Source organism: Rhipicephalus sanguineus, chromosome 10 (assembly GCF_013339695.2).
Source record: "Rhipicephalus sanguineus isolate Rsan-2018 chromosome 10, BIME_Rsan_1.4, whole genome shotgun sequence".
Taxonomy (NCBI): Eukaryota; Metazoa; Arthropoda; class Arachnida; order Ixodida; family Ixodidae; genus Rhipicephalus; species Rhipicephalus sanguineus.
This window is the reverse complement of record NC_051185.1, coordinates 137,292,448-137,313,358: the sequence shown is the minus strand read 5'-3', so window position 1 is coordinate 137,313,358 and position 20,911 is coordinate 137,292,448. Positions and strand designations below refer to the sequence as shown.

General features: G+C 51.4%; 1 protein-coding gene across 1 annotated transcript in view; it reads left to right on the top strand.

Moving 5' to 3' along the window:
- Positions 1–20,911, top strand: part of LOC119372487 (glucose dehydrogenase [FAD, quinone]) — a 551,903-nt gene that overhangs the window by 421,078 nt on the left and 109,914 nt on the right. Inside the window, exon 9 of the mRNA XM_037642957.2 lies at positions 8,759–8,936. Within this exon, the coding sequence (XP_037498885.1) occupies positions 8,759–8,936 (178 nt within the window). The remainder of the gene's footprint in view (positions 1–8,758; positions 8,937–20,911) is intronic.

The following is a 20,911-nucleotide window of genomic DNA, read 5'->3' as shown; positions in this document are numbered from 1 at the left end:
CGCTCGACGCTGTCCGCGAAGCATTGTTCGAGAAGCTTCACGTCTATAGTAGATCGTTCTGTTAAGATTGCGCCCCGCACGCGAACGTTCCAGCTTTGTCTAGGGATAACGCCGCCACCAGCGATATTGCTGGAAAGTTCGATACCGCCTGTATAAAAGCCGACGCGATTGACCGCTTGTCAGTTGATCGACGGACGACGCCCTGTTCGCCGCTATATTTGTACAGCGTGTATTGCTGTAGTTATAGTTCTCACTTTCCGGCCACAAGTTCGGCCAAATAAACAGTTTCATCCTGCAAACGCCAACTGCTGTCTTCATCGACGTCACGACCACGTGACATCTGGTGGAGGTGCTGCTTCGCTCATGTTCCGGTCACCCCCGTCAGGCCGTGAACCCAGTCCGGACCGCAACGAAGACATCGACGCCTACCCCGAACAGCGAGCAAGCCGCAGGACACAAGGACTACCTCCAGAATACCAGCCTTTACCCGACAAGACCAGGAAGACCCCGACCATGACCAACACAACAGCGACAATGACAGCAACCATGCCGCTTGCACCCGTGCTGCTACAGCGCCCAAAGGAACCACCGACCTTTCACGGATCATCTGCTGAAGACCCGGAAAGTTGGCTGGAGAAGTACGACCGCGTCGCCATTTTTAACGGATGGACCGATGAAGACAAGTTAAGACACGTCTACTTCGCCTTGGAGGACTCTGCCCGAACTTGGTTCGAGAACCAAGAGCGAAGCCTCACGACGTGGGACATTTTTCGCACAAGATTCCTTGCCACATTCACGAGTGTCGTCCGCAAGGAGAGGGCCGAAGCTCTGCTGGAAACCCGTGTGCAGCTTCCAAACGAGAACGTGGTGCTGTACGCGGAAGAGATGAGCAGACTGTTCCGACACGCCGACCCAGCCATGCCCGAGGACAAGAAAGTCCGCTTGCTCATGCGAGGGGTAAAGCAAGAGCTCTTCGCTGGGCTAATGCGGAACCCACCGTCGACAGTCCAAGAGTTCGTCTCAGAGGCGACGACGATTGAGAAGACGTTGGAAATGCGCAACCGGCAGTATAATCGCCGATCGATTCAGGACAACCCAGTTGTTCATGCTGTCGGCTCCGACGACCTGCGCGAAACGATCCGAGCGATCGTGCGGGAAGAACTACGCAAGCTCTTACCCTCACCACAGCCTGAAGTTGCGTCGATCGCTGACATCGTCCGAGAGGAAATCCAGCAGTCTCTGGGCACCCCCGAGTCAGCGCAGCCGCAGCTGCAAGCAGTGACCTATGCTGCTGCAGCCCGACGCAACGCTCCCCCTCCTCGCCCAAGTCAAGACGCCGCGCCGCCTCAACAGTTCCGCCGCCAGGCACCACCGCCGCCGCCACCGACGTCACACCGCCCGCCAGCCGGCCAACGATACACGCCGAGGAAGACCGACGTTTGGCGCGCCCCCGACCACCGCCCACTCTGTTACCATTGCGGAGAAGCTGGCCACACTTACCGCCGCTGCCAGTACCGACAGATGGGACTGCGTGGATTCGCCATCGACGCGCCGCGTCCACAGCGAGGGGAAAGACCACGTGACATCGCCGACTACCTCGCGGGAACGCAATGGACGCCCCGACAACCTTCCCGTTCGCCGTCGCCAGGCCGCTACGTCTCTCCCCAACGCCGACCATACACTGGCCCAACTCGGGGCCGGTCACCTAGCCCGTATCCGGAAAACTAAGGGCAGCAACCGATGGAGGTGCGGTTGCTGTACGACGAAATACCGAAGATCCTCCGCCGCCGACGACAACGCCGCAACGACATCTAAAGAACACGCCGCAAGCCGAACGAAGCCCTGACGTCGAAACTTCACGGCCCGAAGAAGACCTGACGACACAACGACGAAGCAGCGGGACAAACCGACGTAGCCGTGATCCGACGCCGCGACCAAATCGAAACGGTAGGCGACGAACGAGTGACCTCGACGTTCTCATCGACGGCCACAACGTCACCGCTCTCGTCGATACTGGAGCCGACTATTCCGTCATCAGTGGACCGTTCGCGACGAAGCTGAAGAAAGTCAAGACCGCCTGGGAAGGCCCCGAAATCCGCACAGCGGGAGGTCACCTAGTAACGCCGGCAGGAATCTGCACAGCGAGGGTCTCCATCAACAACCGGATTTATCCCGCAAGCTTTGTAGTCCTTCAGCATTGCTCCCGAGATGTCATCCTTGGTATGGACTTCTTAGGCCTTCATGGTGCAGTCATCGACCTCAGATCGAAGTCGATAACACTATCGACAGAAAAAGCATTACCGCGGTACACGCCGCCAGGGAAGCATGCCTTGAATGTGCTGGAAGACCAAGTCACCATTCCCCCTCGCTCCAGCGTCATCATTTCCGTCGGCTCTCAGAAAGTAGCAGACCTGGAAGGCGTCATTGAAGGCGACCAGCACCAGTTGATTAACCGCGAGATTTGCGTCGCAAGAGGAATAGCAGAGTTGCGGGGAGGCAAAGCAACAGTGATGCTCACAAATTTTAGCAACGAGTATAAGCACGTAAACAAAGGCACGACAGTCGCCTACATCGAAGAAATCACGGCTACGTCGATGGCTTTCGCCATCGCCGATTCTTCCGAGCCAACACCGACGAACCAAGCTTCTCAACCAGTTTTCGACGTTAATCCTAGCCTTCCGAAGCATAAACAAGAACAGCTCAAAACCCTGCTCTTGAAATACAGGGACTGCTTTTCGTCATCGTCAAGAATCCGCCAGACCCCAGTCGCAAAACATCGCATCATAACAGAGGAAAATGCCAGGCCACTCCGGCAGAGCCCGTACAGAGTTTCAACGCGAGAACGCGAATCCATAAAGAAACAAGTCGACGAAATGCTACGCGACGACATCATCCAGCCGTCGAAGAGTCCATGGGCGTCACCCGTGGTGTTAGTGAAGAAGAAAGACGGAACCCTACGCTTCTGCGTCGATTATCGCCGCCTCAACAAAATCACGAAGAAGGACGTCTACCCTCTCCCACGGATAGACGACACCCTGGATCGACTCTACAACGCGAGGTACTTTTCGTCGATGGACCTCAAGACCGGCTATTGGCAAATAGAAGTCGACGAGAGAGACCGAGAGAAGACTGCCTTTATAACACCAGACGGCCTCTTCGAGTTCAAGGTTATGCCCTTTGGTCTTTGCTCGGCACCTGCGACGTTCCAGCGCGTTATGGACACCGTGCTGGCTGGACTGAAGTGGCAGACTTGCCTTGTGTACTTGGACGACGTCATTGTGTTTGCCTCAAGCTTCGACGAACACCTCCGGCGCCTGGACACTGTACTACAAGCAATCAAGACTTCTGGCCTCACCTTGAAGCCTGAAAAGTGCCGCTTTGCATACGAGGAGCTGCTGTTTTTGGGTCACGTGATCAGCAAGGGTGGTGTTCGCCCAGACCCGCGGAAAACAGCTGCCATCGCTGCCTTCCAAAGGGTCCAAAGGCGTTAGGATGAGCTAGTTACTACGTGCATATCTGCTACGGTCTCATGGTAATCTCCAGTTTATTCTCTCCTGCAGCGAGTTTACGTTCGTCATTCCACACGAAAGTAATTTAAGCGCCTTCTCTCACGATGAGGTGCGCGCAGGATGCGTTCCTCAAACAGCCGCGGAAGTGTGAAACAATGCGGTGACAAACCAGCTGAAAGGATATATACAAAATCCCCGTTTCACAACGCACAAACGCGTTCTCTGTGTGATGAGTCGCTACAGTATTATGTTGCAGTGACGCAGTATTAAATACTGCCCAAATTTCCGCAATTTTAGCTAATAGCGGCTAAAATATCAGGCGCGTAGCAGGCGCTCGCCGCTCTGCCGCGGCTTCCGCCGCGGAGAAAGCCCACGGGTCCGGCACGGCAGCGCGGTGCGGAAGTTCACCGCAAAAGGCCCTCGCTCCTCCCATGTACTCGCGCGGCGCTTTGGACACTCCCCCTATTCTAGGTCACTCTACTGAGGGTATTGGCCTCGAGGCCCACCACTGGAAACGCCGGCGCCACCGTCGGCTTGACGTGTTTGGCAGGATCACGTGGTCCCAGCGGCCGCGTCGGCTGCTTGTGGCGCACTGCCGCGTGCTTTGAAAACGAGTTTCAAGTCCCACATGCGCTGCGGTCTGTTCAAATTCGGAAGTTTTCTCTCATATTCTACTCAACTGAAACCATTGTAATAGGGTGGCTGCCTCCGAAGGCGACGAACATGGGGCTCTACCGCTCGGTGCCGCAGTGCCGCGTTTACGCAACGGAGCCCAGTGTCAGCCTGCACCGGTAACCGCGGGACAAGAAACAGCGTGAAGAATGGGTTGTAAAGCTAAGAACCGGCAAGTAGCCATCCGCTACGAGTCTTGTGTGCAACAAGCACTTCCGCGACGAAGACTTTTGTTACTGCGTCGGGCCTGCGATGTTCGGTGAGTAGCAGACAGCGCGCACTGAGACGATGGCTCGCGCGCGCTTCCCGCCGGCAAATGATGCTTATCTGCCACAGGATGGTAAAAGCGCTAGCTTTTACCACGTGCGATGCCATCTCAGAACCCTCCAATGCGACCTCTTGATCGTCGGCCCCGTGCTCAGCGTCCACAAAATCGGCTGCAGATGCGCAAGCCATTGTTTAGATACGTTAAATTAAAAAACGCACAGGGCCCCTTATGCATTCGTTAAAGATGACTAGAAGGCGAAAGCCATCTTCTTCTTGTCAGTCGATGTACTGATTCTCCCGCGCCCCCCTCCAAAAGCGTTCTGCACCTAACGCGGTTTTGCATGGCCTCCGTGACCGATCACAAAGCGACCATGACGTGTGAATACGTGATCATGTGACGTCACATCATGTGACGTCATAATGACGCTACATATATATTGGCGATCTGTGACGTCATGATGACGTCATATGGCGACACCATCACGTGACGATTATTTTTTGCATCACTCGTGTTGACGCCGCCGACGCGGGACGCCGACGGGCAACCTTCCCATTTGATGAGGCATGCATTGCTTCATAAGCTACATAAATTTTGCATTGCCTCCTTGATCGGCCCACCAATTATCGGCCCACCGGCCAACCCCATGTATTTTCTTGGAGCCTCATTTATTTACGTGGGAAAGATGCCACCCTGTTGACGTTAGACACGACACTGCTGCCAAAATTGCTCGGGTACACGCCAAATAATTACTATCCTGTTTTGCGGCTGCTGGCTGCTGCAATACCTTCTATTTTATTCACCGCTATTTCAAGTTCTTGTGGGTCCTAGTTCACAGTCGACGTTTGCAGAACAAGTCCGGCAAACGTTACTGTATTTTCTTTCTTTTCCTAGGCGTCGCATGCTACTACATGCTCGGTCTCGTAGACTGGTTCTTCTTCCACCTGCAATCTCGAAGTGGTGAAGCTTTGGTCTATGAATTTGTTGATGACAGAGAGCGGCAAGTTCACTGGAATGCAAACGGAACGATAATTAAGGAGCATTAAAAAAAGGCGTCGCATTTGCTCACGTTTTGTGTGAGCATCAAACGAAACGAATGCGCTGAATAAAGAAACAGAAGCAGCGGCATTTGCCCGCTGAGAAGACCGATCAATACGCAGTGCGAGACAACTTGTCAAATGACATTGAAACGTACCCGAATTTAGACTGAAAAAGAAAAAAAAAACACTGAATCGTCGGGACGGCAGATCACGAAGTTGCTATGCGCACCGAAGCCGCAGTTGTAAGAAAATTGTTTTTGAACTGCTCTGATAGCGTCCGCGCAACAGTAGTTGTTTGTTTACTCACAAATTCTCATATTTTGCGGCCTAAAGTTCACAGCGCGGTGCCAAAACGCGCTCGTAGCAAAAGCGAAACCACCAGTACGAACATAAATGCAGACGTTCACATGCTGAGGCACCGTCAGTCGTCGCGAACCCGTGCGATCGCTGGCTTGAGGCTTCTTTCTGTTATGCTCCGTTTGGTTATACAGCTGTCTACTCTAACGAGATATTTCACAGTTTGCACTCGGCGAGTGACTACCTTTCACGCAAGAAGCCGGTTCAGGGGTCTCCAACGCGGTGACAGAGTCAGAGTGACGCGGGTCCTCGGTTTTCTGCAAAGAGACAGCGACTGTAGACTATCTTGTGCTTTCAGTTCGTCGAAAATGATTATTTTGACAGTAAAGAACACAGTTCATTTCGAAAGTACTTACAGAAATGCCCTGGAGGGCTTCCGCGAGGTGTTTTTGTAGAGCACCGACAGCAAAACCTATGGGGAGCACGCCGGCGGTATCGTGCCTAGCACGCAATCGAGGCGCGTCCGGCGGAGGGCGACTCCGTAACTCCTCGAGGCCAATACGTTGCATACACCGCCGCGGAACCCCACACACCGGAAGGGCGGCAAAACATGGCAGACGCTAGACGGCGCTGCGGTGGTGGGGAGCTTTAAAAATGGCAGCCTCCTTGTGAAATTGGTGTATGTGAGCTCCGCTGTAAACGAAAAGCTTCATGGGAGTGCGAATGGTGCATCTTATCGAAGAATAATCTATTAGATTATCTATTGGTTGAATAGGAATCGAATACTTTTTGAATAGTAAGGAAACTATTTTGAAAGGAGCCCCAGGATTCTATAAATGATATGTGAATCAAGTGCCTACAAACATCAAAGGAAGATGACGCCTACTTTTAACCTACTAGAAATGCCGCACTCATGTAAACTGAGGCAACCTCATAAACAGCAGCGACTAGAGCTTTTGAGAAATTATGTTACTGCCGGTAGGAATAGAGCCGTCACCGCAGTATTCATGGTGGTACTGTGTTACCGGCTTATAAATAAAGGGCAAACATGCAAATTAACCAATCCACATATATGGCGCCACATAACACCCCAAATATGTAATGAAAGAGATGAACCAGTTATCACAGCATGAGCCTTTGCCACGAAAGCATGTAAACATCAGTAAAAACTGCTGCTTGGGCGAGTTGGTTCTTGTTTATGACAAAATTTACTGGCGCAAAAAGACCACTTAGGGATCGAGACATACACAGGCAGCACTGAACTCACAACAGATTTATTACTTTGAATGCAAGGCCTTTTTATGGCGCTCATCAAAGCAACGGAAAAGATTACAAGACGAAATAAAGCAATGAAAAAGCCTCGTGACAACATGTTGCCGAAAAGGCCATTCAAGCAATGATGACAGCGCAGTAAAAAATCTTGAAACATCAAGCATGCCCTCGATACGCAAAACGAAAGTAAAATATATATATATATATAATTACACCTAAAACCGACTGCCAAACACGATAAAACCAAACAAGCCATGGCAGTTACACGGGACATGCGCTGTAAGTAGTGCACTTCCTTTTTGGAGGGGGACAGTGAGAGACACATATTTCACCAATCCTCTGAATTTCGGCGGCTTCTAAAATTTCTCGAAGAAATTTCTCGCCGTGCCTCGCTATGGCCATGCATCCCTCAAAATACGGGGAGTAGCCACAATCACGGCAGTGCATCGCTAGATGACTGCACGCGACCGCTGGCAGGTTCTGCTGGTGCTCTCTAAGACGGACCCGTTTGTCCGACATAACACTTGCCGCGTGAGAGTGGCGTGGAGTACATGACGTGGAGTACATGCCCACATGGCACAAGAGGGCGGCGAGGCTGTTTTTGGCACATGTCCCTGTCCCCAAGGAGCGTTCACCGCTCTGCAAAAGCTGGAGAGCTCCTCAGGGGCTGAAAATGCCATCCTGATATCGCAACGCTGTGTGATCTTTGTCATGTTGTGTGACAACCTATGCATGTACTGCACCACTACGAATCTTTTTCTTAAAAAGGCCTTGAGCTCAAAGTAGTAAATCATTTGAGAGTTCAGCGCTGTGTGCATGTGCGCGCGCGCGCGTTTGTGTGTGTGTGTGTGTGTGTGTGTGTGTGTGTGTGTGTGTGTGTGTGTGTGTGTGTGTGTCCTGGATCCTTAGGTGTTTCGTCTTTTTGCGCTGGTAAAATTTGTGATAAGCATCAGTGTTGCACAGTCTGCAAGAAGAATTCTTATAAGTGCGACACATACGTCTGTTTTTATTCACGTAAACGTATAAAGCAAAATCTTCAGACAGGGGGGTTCTGATGTATCGCTGAGAGCCCGGCCACGAACCTCGTGATTACGATAAGAGATTGATAACATTTTCGCATCGGCAACACGGAATTTCTAAACGAAGACGCTTTCGCCCGGTGGCCAATATAGCGTCGTTAGTCCCGCACCAGCTTAGACTGCATTTCCAAACTGAGTACTCACTCTTGGAACCTTTCATTCCTTTAGTGCATTCCCGTCAGTTATGATAATTCGAAAAATATTCAGAAATTCAGATATGTTAAACCAACAAGCCCAGTCTGCCATTCTTACATGCTATACTAGATTCCAGTACCGAATCCAGCAGAACGTGTTGGTGTCGTTATTCGCAATCTTCTAATATTCGCACACCCCTGTTTATGGCGAGCCAATAGCTTCGAAGAGGTGCCTGTGTCGTTTATTGCCGTCCGACCAATCTTAAAGCTCTTGTGAGTGGAGTGTGAACGCTGTCATGGGGAACAATCGAACAAGCTTGTCATACTGCATACTACTTAATGCGAAATAGCTACATGTAATTACTGTAAAGAACGGGAAAATCGGACAGAAAATACGGACGCATTACACAGCGTGTGTCCCCAGCTGAATAATCACTGTCTGGTTATTGTGCAACATCAGCAAGAGCTCACTGGGATGTCCTAAACGCAGACGTGGGAGACAACGTTCGTTCCCTACCTTGGCCGTGAATCCATGTCGCTGTATCCTGTGCTCCTGCGACCACGATCACGGGGTCAACTGCGCCTAGTCTCTCGGGACCCGTACGAGGCACCGGACATCGACCCTCGCTATCTGACGCATCCGCAGGACATCAGTACCCTTGTTGACGGTGAGTCCCATGCGCTTACGAGTGATCCATAGAACACGCACTATGCGTCGCAGATACAAAATGAATGACAAACTGGAAAAACGCAGCTTAGTGTCTTACAAAGCATCGGCACAAAATGTATAGTTCAGTATCGTTCGCATGAACGAGAAATTGAATCAGTTGTGGTTCTCCCACTTCCTAGACCCTATAGGTGTCCGACAAAGCAGTTCAACTTTTGAGTTCTGTATTAAAAAGCGGCATCAAAAATTAACGCCGCGTATTTATTGCTAGTTACGGGAACCCCTCAATAAATAAATTTCGTAGCTATGAGGTCCCTGAAAGCGTCGGACACAAAATTGGACAAAAATGCCTAGCTCTATTAACCAATGAAGTTGGTGTACGTACATCAGACATGAATATTTCAGTGCAAGTATTGTGAGTCTCTGACATACATAATTAAAAAAACTTATGTGCAAATATTCTTCAATAACGCTTCCTTAAAGCGTCTACCGAATAAAAAGAAAACAATGTTCCGTCGCTCTAAGCGAACTAAAAATACTGATCACTGGCCAGCAAGAGTATACCTGTGGTACTCAGTGCGCAAAAGATTCGTTTCTTAGGAACGCCGTGCCGTCTGTACTACAAGCTAGCCGTCGAAAATTTTGGAACATTCTCAGTGGTTCAACCACACGAGTCATACAGTTATAGCGATAACACCATGCACCCGCTTAGCCAGTGATGCGATGCAGTGTTAAAGGATGCAATTGTTTCCACCATCAGTAGAACTGCTCCTGCATTGTTATCCTTACCAACTTGACCGAAACTCTTTCCCTATAGATCCCATTGTTAGATATTAGGTTGGCGTTGCCAAGTTCACTGATAATCCTCTTCCGCTGGTGCTGACCTACTGAACTCAAACATCTTAAAAATAACTGCAGTGCACTAAGCAATGATTCTCTGAAAACATTTTGAACAATCATTACAGTGCTCTATATCACCCAGGAACTGAAAGGTGGGGAAGGTGGTCCCTATCGTCAAATGAGTTAATGCTCATTCAGCTGATAACTATCGCCCGATCCCATGAAAAATCATAAAGCACATCATGTATTCGCACCTAGTAGAATTGTAGGAGGACAATTCTTACTTTAATGATTCCTAACATGGAATTAGAAAAATGCTTTCACGTGAGACCCAACTACTAACGTTTACTAATGATCTCTTATACCTGCTACCCGATCTTCGTATTGCTTTAAACTGCATTTTTCTCGATTTCGCAAAGGCATTTGACTAGGTATCCCAAGGATTGTTTTTCTTTTTCAAACTAAGTAAACGTAACATTGACGCTAACGTATTTAGTTGGAATAAAGCTTTTGTTTCAAACTGAACTGTCACTTCTAGCAATTATTCGTCTACGCTTTCTTCGGTTACGTCCAGCGTACCACAACATGGGTCTGTGCTGGGCCCTGTTATTCCTTACTTACATCAATGACCTCCTTGACGGTATTAACACGAAAGTGTTTTATGTCGGGGTCCACCAAGACTTCAGTGAATTATTTCCGTCAGGAAAATGACGTCGAAAAAATTTACACGATTATGCAAAGAAAAAAATCACAGCATATCCACGGAGTGAATGATGATGAGTGGGCGAAGCTGCGGAGGTTCATCGGTAAACCGTGAATCTTCCGTGAATTCTGCCCAGTACATCATCACCGACGTGAGATCGGGCGCGTTTATACTAAAGGTTCGATGAGTTATGACGACTTGCAGCTCACTTTAATTTTACATGTACGCTGTGAATTTTCATTGTTTAGAAAACCATTGCTTTAGAAAACATCTGGCGTCTTTCGTTAAGCAGCTAAAAGTACCGTCAACGGGCATCGAAGCCACGATCGCTCGGTCCGCGACAACAGATGCCGGGCACGCTATCCACTGCGCCACGGTCACATACTGTAGAGGCCTTACAAACGCGTCTTTTATATCTACCACTCTCCCGTTTGGCGGGGTGATGTTGCCCTCTGGGAGCGGTAAAGTAATTCGTCATTACTGTGGCCTCCGCAAATAACACCTGCAACGCGTTACACGTCCCTCCTATTCGGCGCGTTTTCAATAGAAGTTTAATTTTGTCAATGCCTTAGCACACCGCGAGGTTGCCATCTTAGCCGAAGCGTCGTTAAAGCGTCGAGCTCACTCACGTCATCACGCTAATACAAACAAAAAATTACAGCATATCCACGGGTGAATGATGAAGAGCTTGGGCAAAGCTCCTGAAGCAATCATGGTCTCGGGATCCGCTTCTCGTTGAGCCCGTTTAGCAGCGGCGTCCTTGGCGCGCACCGTACCGGGATCCTCCTGCGCCGCGCGCGCTTGGCGGCGGCTTCGCGGGCGCGCACCGCCTCAAGATCCACCTGGCGCCGCGCTCGCTTGGCGCCAGCCTCTCGAGCTCGCACCTCGGGATCCTGCCGACGAGCACGAGACGCAGCGGCCTTCCGCACCCGGCGCTGCTCGTCGTCCATGGTCCACCAACCAGCACGCTCCGGCAAGCGCACTCCTCCACGTATGGCGACGATCAAGGAGAATGAGAGATAACAGGCGCAGCAGCCAATCTGAGAGCAGCGGCACCTATAACGACATCTAGCGTGCATTCACCCAACCGCCATATTGCACACATCTCTATGGTGCAGCGCGATGAAGTATATCGTCAAGCAACTGCAGTTTGCATGCATCTCTATGGGACAGCGCCATCTATTGGATGAGACGGGGGACGCGACGGCGGGGGAACGCCGGATGGAGCGACGACCCACCCGGTGATGCTATAAGGAGCTTCGCCCCTAAAATAGCTCTGCGACGCGCGCCTGCCTCACCTGGTTGTTACACCGCGTTGCCCGCTCAGGCACTCGCCCCGAGAGAAATCGTGGCCGGGGGGCGGCACGACGCGCTTTGCGTTTCCCTCTAGTCCGGCCGTGGTGTTCAATCACATTTTAACATGCCGCGGAATGGCGAGCAAGTTCTGCGTCCAATATGCGACGCTCTTCTGGCTATCACACTTCGTTCTCTTATTACGCTTTCACCGTTAACTGCTACAGCTACCACAAGGTATCGTGTAATCATTTAACATGGGCGTTAGTCGTCTGGATGGAGATGTACCACCAATTATCAAAGTGTTTCCATTCACGTTAAACGATGCTATAGCTGCCAGACATCAATATACATTGTGCAAACTCTCTTATATCAATGTACAGTAAACATTCAGTTACTTCTGTAAGGACACGCTTTACTTTCGTGTTATTCCGGTTCCTATGAAGGAGGGATCAACCATCTTTTTCATCAATTAAGATTTTCGCAGATGACTGTGTTGTTTATCGCAAAATAACAAACTCACCTGATTCACTAAATATCCAAAATGATCTTGAATAATTATTTCTTGTTGCGACAATTGATTTACGCAACTAAGCCTTAGTAAATTTAAGATCACGAGAATAAGCCGGCGCCTTCGTAGCACACACTGCACTTATCACCTTAAAGAAGCTCCCTTGAATTCCATTGACTCCTACAAATAACTTGGAATTATTATCGTTAACGGCCTATCCTGGAATATGCACGTTGATTACGTAACCCGCAGTGCTAACGGTACTGTTGGCTACGAGCGCCGTAATTTTTGTAAACTTTAAAACTAATTCTGTACAAAGCTTTCTTCCATCCAAAACTAGAATATGCATGCAGCCACTCAATTCACACCAATCTACGCCCTCGAATCTGGTCAGAATTGGTTTTATTTTGTGCAATTACTCCCCCTATACGCTTCTGTATCTACAATGACGGACTCATTACAACTGTCGGGTCTGCCTTTACGTCGTACATGTCTTCCTCTTTGTCTCTTTCACAAAACTCAAAATCAAGAGTTAAAACACCATCTTTTCCTTCAACTGCGGTACATTTCACCACGCGCGGACCACAACCTCAAGGTTGGTCTCCCACTTTGCCGAACTATCCTGTACAACGACTCTTTCATCCCCCAAGCCGGCAAAGAATGAAACCACATTCCCGCCTTCATCGCTGCGATTAATGATACCAACTTTAAAAATGATGAAAAGAATACGTAAACAGGGTATCGGTGCTCGAGTAGACGTTTCAAGTGAACTTGTCTTCTTCAAGTCCCCTTGTCGAAATGTCGCCTCGAGCAGCCGCACCCTGTCTCGGGATTTTTTTCATGGCAAGCTTCCATCTTCCCCTTCTGCCGTGTTCAACTTCAAATGTGCCATTCAAAACACACTTCTTTGTTAGCCTGTATTTTAGATAATGTGTTATTTCACACTTGTATATGTATTACCCACTCCTTTCTATAATGCCCTCGGGCCCTGAAAGCATTTGTAATAGATAGATAAATAAATAAATAAATAAGTAAATAAATAAATAAATAAATAAATAAATAATTAAATAAATCAATTGCTGTAATGGCAGTGCCTGATCAGGAAAAAGCCAGCTTGTGCTGTTGTTGGCCATATATTGTCCCGTGGTTGGGACAGCAGAAGCCTCAAAGCTCAAGCCAATAAATATTGCCACGCCCGCTTCATGTTTTATTTTGATGTATACGGGTTTGATCAGCAAAGACTGTCACCAACGCTGAGCGCAAACCGCACATCATTGTTCGAGAAGCTTCGCGATTATATTAGATCGTTTTGTTAAGATTGCGCGCAAGACGCGAACACTCGAGCCTATTCTAGACCTTGCGCGACAACCAGCGATAACGCTGGAATATTCGACGTCACATGTCTAAATGCCGACTCGCTTCACCGCTTGTCAGTTGATCGACGGTCGACGCTCTGTTCGCCACTATCAGTGTATTGCTGTAGTTTGACTTTCAGTTTCCCGGCCACAAGTTCGGCCAAATGAACAGTTTCATCTCGGACGTGCAGACTGCTGTCTTCATCGACGTCACAACCATGTGGCATCTGGTGGAGGTGCTGCTCAATGATCCGGACGCCAGCGCGGGGTGCTGACCCAAGCCCAAGCCGCAACGAGGACGACGGCAAGGAAAACCCGGATCGTCGAACAAGCCGCAGGCAGAAGGGACTGCAGCCAGAGCACGGGCTCCTTCCCGAAAAAGCCAGGCAGCCCCAGATCCCAACATCGACCGCAGCGACGATGACCGACCCCGTACAGCCCGAGCCGATACTTCGGCAGCCCAAGGAGCCGCCAACCTTCCGCGGATAGTCGTTCGAAGACCCGGAAACCTGGCTTGAAACATACGAACCGTTTCGCCGCCTTTAACAACTGGAGCTATGTAGACAAGCTGCGTCACGTCTTCTTCTACCTCGAAGACGCGGCAAGAACCTGGTTTGAGAATCGGAAGTCCTCACTGCAGACCTGGGGTCTTTTCCGCAGCGCATTCCTGCACACGTTCACAAGCGCCGTCCGCAGGGAAAGGGCCGCTTCTTTGCTGGAGACCCGGGTGCAGCTGCCAAACGAAAACGTCACCATCTTCACGGAAGAGATGACTCGACTTTTCCAGCAGGCCGACGCTGCGATGGCTGAAGACAAAAAAGTTCGCCTGCTCATGCGGGGTGTAAAACAAGAACTTTTCGCGGGACTTGTCCGCAACCCGCCCACGACGGTCGCCGGATTCCTCACCGGGGCTACGACTATAGAAATCACACTGGACATGCGGACGAAACAGTACAACCACTAGCCGCTGTCGGCGACTTATTCCGAAGTACACTCACTAGCCACCGACGACTTGCGCTAAACCATCCGAGCGATCCTGCGGGAGACATTGCGCAAGCTGTTACCTTCGCCGCAGCCTCAAGTGGATTCGATCACAGATATTGTCCGCGAGGAAATCCAACAGTCACTGGGTGTTCCTCAGCCGGCACCGCCGCAGCTTCAAGCAATGAGTTATGCTGCTGCAGCCCGACGCAACGACCCCCCTCCTCACCCGCGTCAAGACGCCACGCCGCCCCAGCAGTTCCTCCGCCACCACCAACGTCATACCGCCCGCCAACCGGCCACCGATACACGCCGAGGAAGACCGACGTTTGGCGCGCCCCCAACCATCGTCCACTCTGCTACCACTGCGGAGAAGCCGGCCACACCTACCGCCGCTGCCAGTATCGACAGATGGCACTGCGCGTATCCGCCATCGACGCGCCGCGTCCACAGCAGGGTGAACGACCACGTGACATCGCCGACTATCTGGCTGGAGCGCAGTGGACCGCCGAGGACCTTGCCGATCACCATCGGCAGGCCGCTACGCCTCTCCCCAACGCCGACGATACACTGGCCCAACCCGGGGCCCGTCACCTAGCCCGCATCCGGAAAACTAAGGGCAGCAACCGATGGAGGTCCGGTTGCTGTACAACGAAATACCGAAGATCCTCCGCCGCCGACGACGACGCCACGACGAAACCTTCAGGACGCGACGAGAACCAGACCGAGCCCTGACGACGAAACATTGCGGACCCAAGTAGACCTGACGACGCAACGCGGAAGCAGCGGAGCAAACCGACGTAACCGTGACCCGACGCCACGACCTAACTGCAACGCAAGACGACGAACTAGCGACCTCGACGTTCTTATTGACGGCCACAGCGTCACAGCCCTCGTCGACACCGGAGCCGACTATTCTGTCATCAGTGGACCGTTCGCCACGAGGCTGAAGAAAGTTAGGACAGCCTGGGAAGGCCCCGAGATCCGGACAGCTGGAGGTCACCTCGTAACGCCGGAGGGAATCTGTACAGCGAGACTCATCATTAACAACCGGATTTATCCCACGAGCTTCATGGTGCTGCAGCGTTACTCGAGAGATGTCATCCTTGGTGTGAACTTCTTAGGCCTTGATGGTGCAGTCATCGACCTGAGATGCAAGTCGATAGCACTGTCTACGGAAAAGGCACTACCGCCGCACACTCCGCCAAGAAAGCACGCCTTGAATGTGCTGGAAGACCAGGTCACCATTCCGCCTCGCTTAAGCGTCCTCATTTCAGTCGTCACTCAGAAATCAGCAGACCTGGAAGGCATCGTTGAAGGCGACCAGCACCACTTGATTAACCGCAAAATTTGTGTCGCAAGAGGAGTAGCCGAGCTGCGGGCAGGGAAAGCAACAGTTATGCTCACGAATTTCAGCAACGAATACATGCACGTGAGCAAAGGCACGACGGTCGCCTACATCGAAGAAATCGTAGAAGCGAGCAATGCTTTCGGCCTCACCGATTCTCCCGAGCCTGCTCCGACGAATAAAGCTCCGGAACCAGCTTTCGACGTGAATCCCAGCCTTCCGAAGCACAAACTAGAACAGCTCAAAACCCTGCTCGTGCAATACAAGGACTGCTTTTCGTCGTCATTAAGAATTCGGCAGACCCCCGTGGCAAAACATCGCATCATAACAGAGGAAAGTGCCAGACCACTCCGTGAGAGCCCGTACAGAGTTTCCACGAGAGACTACCAGCCCGTGAAAAAACAGGTCGACGAAATGCTACGCGACGACATCAGCCAGCCGTCAAAGAGTCCGTGGGCATCCCCGGATATGCGACACCCTGGATCGATTACACAACGCAAAGTACTTTTCGTCGATGGACCTCAGGACCGGCTACTGGCAAATCGAAGTCGACGAGAGAGACCGAGAAAAGACTGCCTTCATAACACCAGACGGCATCTTCGAGTTCAAGGTCATGCCCTTTGGGCTTTGCTCGGCACCCGCGACATTCCGACGTGTCATGGATAGAGTACTGGCTGGCTTGAAGTGGCAGGCTTGGCTCGTGTACATGGACGACGCCGTTGTGTTTGCCTCAAACTTCGACGAACACCTACGGCGGCTTGAAGCTGTACTTCAAGCAATAAAGAGCTCCGGACTCACCCTGAAGCCAGAAAAGTGTCGCTTTGCGTACGAGGAGCTCTTGTTTTTGGGACACGTGATAAGCAAGTCTGGAGTACGCCCTGACCCGCGGAAGACAGTCGCCATCGCTACATTCCAGCGACCTGCCGACAAGAAGGCCGTGCGTCGATTTCTCGGCCTGTGCGCCTATTACCGGCGGTTCGTCAAAAACTTTTCCCGCATCGCCGAGCCACTTACTAACCTTACCAGGACCGACGTCGAGTTCAAGTGGGAAACGCCGCAGGAGAAAGCATTTCAAGAACTCATACGACGCCTACAGACGCCTCCGTTACTCGCGCATTTCGACGAATACGCTCAAACAGAACTGCACACTGACGCAAGCAATGTAGGACTCGGCGCCGTTCTTGTGCAGAAGACTGACGGATTGGAAAGGGGAATCAGCTACGGGAGCCGGTCGCTATCAAAGGCGGAAGCGAACTATTCTGCGACAGAAAAGGCGTGCCTTGCCATAATCTGGGCTACATCAAAGATTCGCCACTACCTTCACCGCAGGCCCTTCAAAGTTGTGAGCGACCACCACGCCCTGTGTTGGCTAGCTAACTTGAAGGACCCTTCAGGTCGTCTCGCACGATGGAGCTTGAGACTTCAAGAATTCGACATTACCGTCGTTTTCAAGTACGGAAGAAAACACTCTGACGCCGACTGCCTGTCTCGTGCCCCCGTGGACCCGCCGCCGCAAGACGACCAGGATGATGAATACTTCTTGGGAACCATAAGTGCCGACGACTTCGCTGAACAACAGCGATCCGAGCCGGAAATCAGAGGCCTTATGGAATACCTCGAGGGCAAGAACGCCGTCGTTCCGAAAGTGTTCAAACGAATACTGGCGTCGTTTTTCCTACGCAATGGCGTTCTCCAAAAGAAGAACTTCTCACCACATCGAGCCATGTACCTTCTCGTGGTGTCTTCAGAATCGCGACCAGAAGTCCTCCAGGTCCTGCACGACGACCCGACAGCCGGACACCTCGGTGTTTCCCGAACGCTGGCAAGAATATAGGAAAAGTACTACTGGCCGCGCCTTGCCGCCGACGTCACTCGCTACGTAATGACATGCCTAGACTGTCAGCGACGCAAGACACCGCCAACAAGACCAGCGGGCTTTCTTTAGCCGATCGAGCCACCTCGGCGACCGTTCGAGTAGATAGGGATGGACCTCCTGGGGTCGTTCTCGACGTGGACTAGTGGTAATAAGTGGATCGTCGTAGCTACCGACTACCTGACCCGCTACGCCGAAAGAAGGGCCCTACCTAGAGGCAGTGCCGCCGAGGTAGTGAAGTTCTTCGTTGAAGACATCGTTCTGCGTCATGGCGCCCCAGAGGTCCTCATCATCGACAGAGGTACGGCGTTTACTGCGGAGCTAACTGAGGCGATCTTGAGGTACAGCCAGACAAGCCACCGCCGGACCACTGCCTACCACCCTCAGAACAATGGCCTCATCGAGCGGCTAAACAAGACCATCGCCGACGTCGAGCACAAGACGTGGGATGCCATCCTTCCGTACGTGACCTTCGCATACAGCACCGCTGTGCAAGAAACGACGCAGGTGACGCCTTACGCGTTGGTCTACGGAAGGAGCCCAGCAACGACGCTCTACGCAATGCTGCCAACGGCCACCGACGAGGACAATCTCGACGTCGCTACCTATTTGCAACGCGCTGAAGAAGCTCGACACTCGCCCGCCTGCGCATAAAGAACCAGCAGACGACTGACAGCCGCCGCTACAACCTTCGACGACACCACATGGAATACCAACCCGGTGACCGTGCGTGTGTGGGTTTGGACGCCGATACGCCGTCGGGGACTTAACGAGAAGCTTCTTCGGTGATACGTCGGGCCATACAAGGTGCTTCGGCGTCTCGGCGCTCTAGACTACGAGGTTATCCCGGACGGCATTGCGAGCTCTCAAAGGCGCCGAGCACAATCTGAAGTCGTCCATGTCATGCGCCTTAAGCCCTTTTTTGCGCGTTAGCGAACCTTAGGACTGTACCGTTCTTTATTTGTAATTTTGCTTGTACTTATTGGTTGTAATTTATTTGTGTATGCACTTGTTTTTCTAGGTTCTGTCACAAGCATTGAGACGATGCTTTTTCAGAGGGGGGCAATGCCACGCCCGCTTCATGTTTTATTTTCATGTATTCTGGTTTGACCAGCAAGGTCTGTCAGCAACGCTCAGTGCAAACCGTTCGTCATTGTTCGAGAAGCTTCGCGATTATTGTAGATCGTTTTGTTAAGATTGCGCGCAAGACGCGAACACTCGAGCTTATTCTAGACATAGCGCGACAACCAGGGATAACGCTGGAATATTCGACGTCACATGTACAAATGCCGACTCGCTTCACCGCTTGTCAGTTGATCGACGGTCGACGCTCTGTTCGCCGCTATTTGTGTATTGCTATAGTTTGACTTTCAGTTTCCCGACCACAAGTTCGGCCAACTAAACAGTTTCATGTCCAACGATACGAGAAACAGCGCGACACACGGGACAGTGAAAGAGACGGACCAAGCGCTGTCCGTCTCTTTCACTGTCCCGTGTGTCGCGCTGATTCTCGTATCGTTGAACATGTACCAACCGGCCCAAATACGCACCTTATTGCAGTTTCATGTCGGACGTGCTGACTGCTGTCTTCATCGACGTCACGACCACGTGGCAATATGAAAGTTTTTCAAAGTGCAAGCAACGCTCGCTCTACAACGATAACGGCAAGCGCAGACGTCCACCTCTATGGTCGCTTCTTTGTGAAATGTGTAGGCTCTTCTACTTGCTCATCGAACTTTTGGCGTTATCGCTCGTGCTCGAAATATCTCTAGAACAGTGGTTCTCAGGCATGGATCTATCGGAGACCCCTTGCGGACTGGTGGAAGTGATAAGGGCCCCTTGCAGTGCTCGAAAAGAAAGGGGGGGGGGGGTCATAAATTAACACAACATGCAGCGTGAAATAGCTGTCTTTTATTTCTCCCTGACATGGTCAAACTAAAGTGTCATGCCATTTCCATCTAAACATCTCGCGAATAAATTGTGCAGTCAGCAGCCACATTCAACCTGTTTCTAACGCTGTTTGCTCTTCAGATACGCAAGCCTAGACAAAGTATGCTGACGTGAATATGTCGTACAAATCTGCAACAAAAGCTTTGCAGCCATCTGATGGAGAAGGGGAAACAGAAGCCTCTTCCGCCGCAGTGCACAATTGTAATGGGACCCCGCAGGGGCGTCTGCGCGATTGGGCGTTTGGTGTGTAGCGACACCACGGACCCGAGCTAACGGGGGGTTTAGACTCCTCCCACGCCTAGCCGTGCGTGGCATTGCCGTGTCCGGGGAAAAGGGGATCCTGGGGGTCGAGCCAACGCCTTAAGGCCCTCCGGCAGAGGCAACACACCCCTTTGGCCTCGGTTTCACGTAGACGGCACCTCTTGGCTGACCCACCCAGGGGAAATCGGCGGTCGCCTTTTCCTATCCCCCCTCTTTGATCTTTCACTTTCCTATCTTCATTCGTTGCTGATGAAACACTGAAACACCGATGAAACACTGAATTCTCTGACGCTACCAACAGAAATTTTTCCAAAATTGCATGTCCTTTATAGCCAGAACCCTGACAAACTCGCAAGAACTATTTCCCCATTTACGGTTGTAAAATCCTTGACAGAAGCCTTAGGGCCGAGTTACAAGGTGACCAAAATGGCGAGCGGTGACCTTCTTCACGAAGTCACAGCGAAACAGCATTGTGAAAAAAGTCACAGTTTGGCCGCAAGGACGAAGCAATGAATGCGATAGCAAGAAAAGCGGCCCGTGGTGGACGCGCTGCTACGCTGCAGGCCCCCGGCAGCAACTACCGCGCGAGCAGACAGCGGAAGGTCAAGGTTCTCCCTGCGCAAATATCAGAAGCAGCGAGCGAGCTGGCCGACGACTTTTAAATGCGCCCGTTGCGCTCCTCGCGCCATCTCGCTTGTAATGCAGAAACGCTTATAAGCGCCTGTAGTCTCTGACTCCTGTCAGCGGTAAAGGGTGTGTATTAACGCTCGCCGTTAGCTACCTGAAAGATCTCCGCTATGTGGCGTTGTGGTTAGCGCCATGCGCTGCGAAGCGAGAGGTCGCTGGTTCGATTCTGCGCCT